The sequence below is a fragment of the Ooceraea biroi genome, chromosome 3 (genome assembly GCF_003672135.1).
Source record: "Ooceraea biroi isolate clonal line C1 chromosome 3, Obir_v5.4, whole genome shotgun sequence".
Taxonomy (NCBI): Eukaryota; Metazoa; Arthropoda; class Insecta; order Hymenoptera; family Formicidae; genus Ooceraea; species Ooceraea biroi.
In genome coordinates this window covers 7,887,375-7,889,742 of record NC_039508.1, presented here as the reverse complement: position 1 = coordinate 7,889,742, position 2,368 = coordinate 7,887,375, and the positions used below count along the sequence as shown (strand labels likewise).

Below are 2,368 nucleotides of genomic sequence, written 5' to 3'. Positions count from 1 at the left end.
ACGACTAATACGTATAGTATGATTACATATAATAATGCGTAATTTATCAACTACGGATACATATAATATTAAGTAAGATAAATAAAAATATAGCATGGCTAATACAGCGGTGTGTAATATAATGAGTAGAATGGAGAGATATAGTATTTATTGTGCCTAATACGTATACAGTATGCGCGTACGTGGGAGCTTTCGGTATGCAGCACGTAACTCAGATATTGCCGAAGACCACGACGAGCAGTTCGCAATCGAGCAGATCGTCGTTGTCGAAGTCCTTGCTGTCGCGTATCGCTCTTGGGGCGTCGGAAGGATCCTCGACGCTCGCAGCGGCGTACTTGAAGGCGCGCAGTTTAGCCTCGACTCGTCCGACGACGCTGGCCATCGTGGCGATGACGCGCTTGGCGCAGTGCCGCAATACGTACAGATAGCGAACCGTCGGCGCGGACAGGGTCAAACGACCCGAAGAAGTGTCCAGACGTATGGTCGGCTGACCGTTGATGGTAGCGAAGCGTACCCTCATGTCGTCCAGGCGAATGGGTGGAGGCGGACCGTGCTCGCTGTTAGCCCGCGCGAGGTAGTCGCAGACGATGGCTCTACTGTCCACCAGTCCTTTCCACATCTCGGCGTTCAGCAGTATCTCCTTGCCGATAGTGTCCCCCATTGCGACGTGCACGGTCGCCATGTCCAAGGTCGGAGGGACGCCTATGCCGAGCTCCAGATACTTGTAGCCGGTTCTGGTGAGGTTGTATTTGCGGCTGAGTAGCCGCATGCGCCGTATGTCGACGTTGGACATCGCGGTGAGGTCTCCCACCTAAGATATGAGATTCTGATTAGATATAAAAAAAACGATTGATAAAAAGGTCGTGGAGACTCATTGGCGGAACTTACTCGCGACGTCGTTTCTTCATGGAGCTCCCATTCGCCTCTGACCTAGGAGCGGCGTTATCCATCTGCTCTAGCGGTACCTTGATTTGATACATCGCGCAGTGGACAGGACGTGCGTCTACTCCCCTCAGATTAAGGACGCTTGACTGGCGTATTCCCAAGCGAGACGCTGATTATATACCCTTCTTCTCCCATGTAAAGGCGTGTGGCGTAGATGGGAATGCGCGTGTGACTAATCAAACGCGACGTTGGAACGAGCGAGTCGAGCGAGCAGATCCTACAATTTCCATAGGATATCCTCCGTAGGATATCCTCCCTAGGACACGTCACGCCGATCGCGTCGAGATCGAACTCCCCGGACCTCGTCACGGTCTCGGTGAACTCGTACGCGAAGAAGCGATCGCGATGAACGAAGTAGAGCTGTCCATCGGTGTAGCGGTAGGCCGTGCGCACCAACGACGGTATACTCGGGAAAACCGTCTGCAGCATGTGGTACCCGCGAGCCGTCATGTTGCATTCGTCCATTTCCAGTACCGCGTAATCGTTGTATATGACGTAGGTGCGACCCATGTGCGAGTTCAGCGCGGCGTTGATCACCGCGTTTGGCGGAAGCCCGAGATCAGTCGTGCGTCGCGGCCACGACGCGCGTAACTCGAGGGTGGGATAAGATACCATGTACACCCAGCCATCGCCGAAGAACACCAGGTCCCCCTTGACCGTCTGATACGCCGCCGACAGGCGCGTGACGGTCTTTGGCAGGAACCTAACGTAATCCCTCAGGAAGAACGGCCTGTCGACGATCTTTCCACCCAGGCCGATCGTCCACGTGTACTGCCCTTGCGTGATGAACAAGCGCTTTCCCAGCACGAGAAGGGTGTCGATGTCGCGCCAGGTGCACGGATCGGGCGATTCCGGCGATGCCGTCATCGTAGTCGCCGGCGTCGTAGTCGTTTGTACGACCGTAGGTTCGGCGGGCACCGCGGTCGACGGCTCGTCCTTCGCGGCGCCGTAGAGATTCCGCACGGCGAGAACGTCCTCCATACCGAGTACCACCGGCCAGTCCACGGCGGGTGAGTATGCGTACATGAGCGAGTTCTCGTCCGTGGTGTGTGACAGCCCCAACGAGTGACCGATTTCGTGAACGAGCGTTCGCAGCAGATGATGCGAATTCTGCGGATTGGGGGTCAGCGCGATGTGCCACGCCTCGCGGTGGTCTATGTGCACCTCCGACACGTCGTCCCGGGCCCCTGTGGTAACGTCGCGTGAGCGAGCACCTTGCCCGGCCCATCGAAGTCATCGGGACAAACGGCGCCGCCGTACCTACGGTCCAGCATCGTGTGCTTACCCTCGCGGAACGCTATGATGATGTCAGGCTTGTTCGTGTCGCGCGAGAACGTCAGCAACGAGTTCGCGGCCCAGATAGCGAAGGTGGTCTCAGCCGTTCGCAGGGTAGTCCGATTCTCGAGTTGGAAGTTCCACGTGA

The 2,368-nt window shown here is 56.4% G+C and overlaps 1 protein-coding gene across 1 annotated transcript; it reads right to left on the bottom strand.

Annotated features, from left to right (window-relative positions):
• Positions 1-211: 211 nt before the first annotated feature.
• Positions 212-1,971, bottom strand: LOC113561704. The gene is made up of 2 exons (XM_026968596.1): positions 1,216-1,971; positions 212-811 (listed from the first exon to the last, which is right to left on the bottom strand). Exons 1-2 carry the CDS (start codon positions 1,969-1,971, stop codon positions 212-214), a joined length of 1,356 nt encoding a protein of 451 aa, XP_026824397.1.
• Positions 1,972-2,368: the final 397 nt, after the last annotated feature.

Coding starts and splice junctions, on each gene's coding strand:
- LOC113561704 (XM_026968596.1), bottom strand. CDS start 1,971: ATGTACGCATACTCACCCGCCGTGGACTGGCCGGTGGTACTCGGTATG. Junction 812..1,215: donor TCGATCTCGACGCGATCGGC/GTGACGTGTCCT, acceptor CTCATATCTTAG/GTGGGAGACCTCACCGCGAT.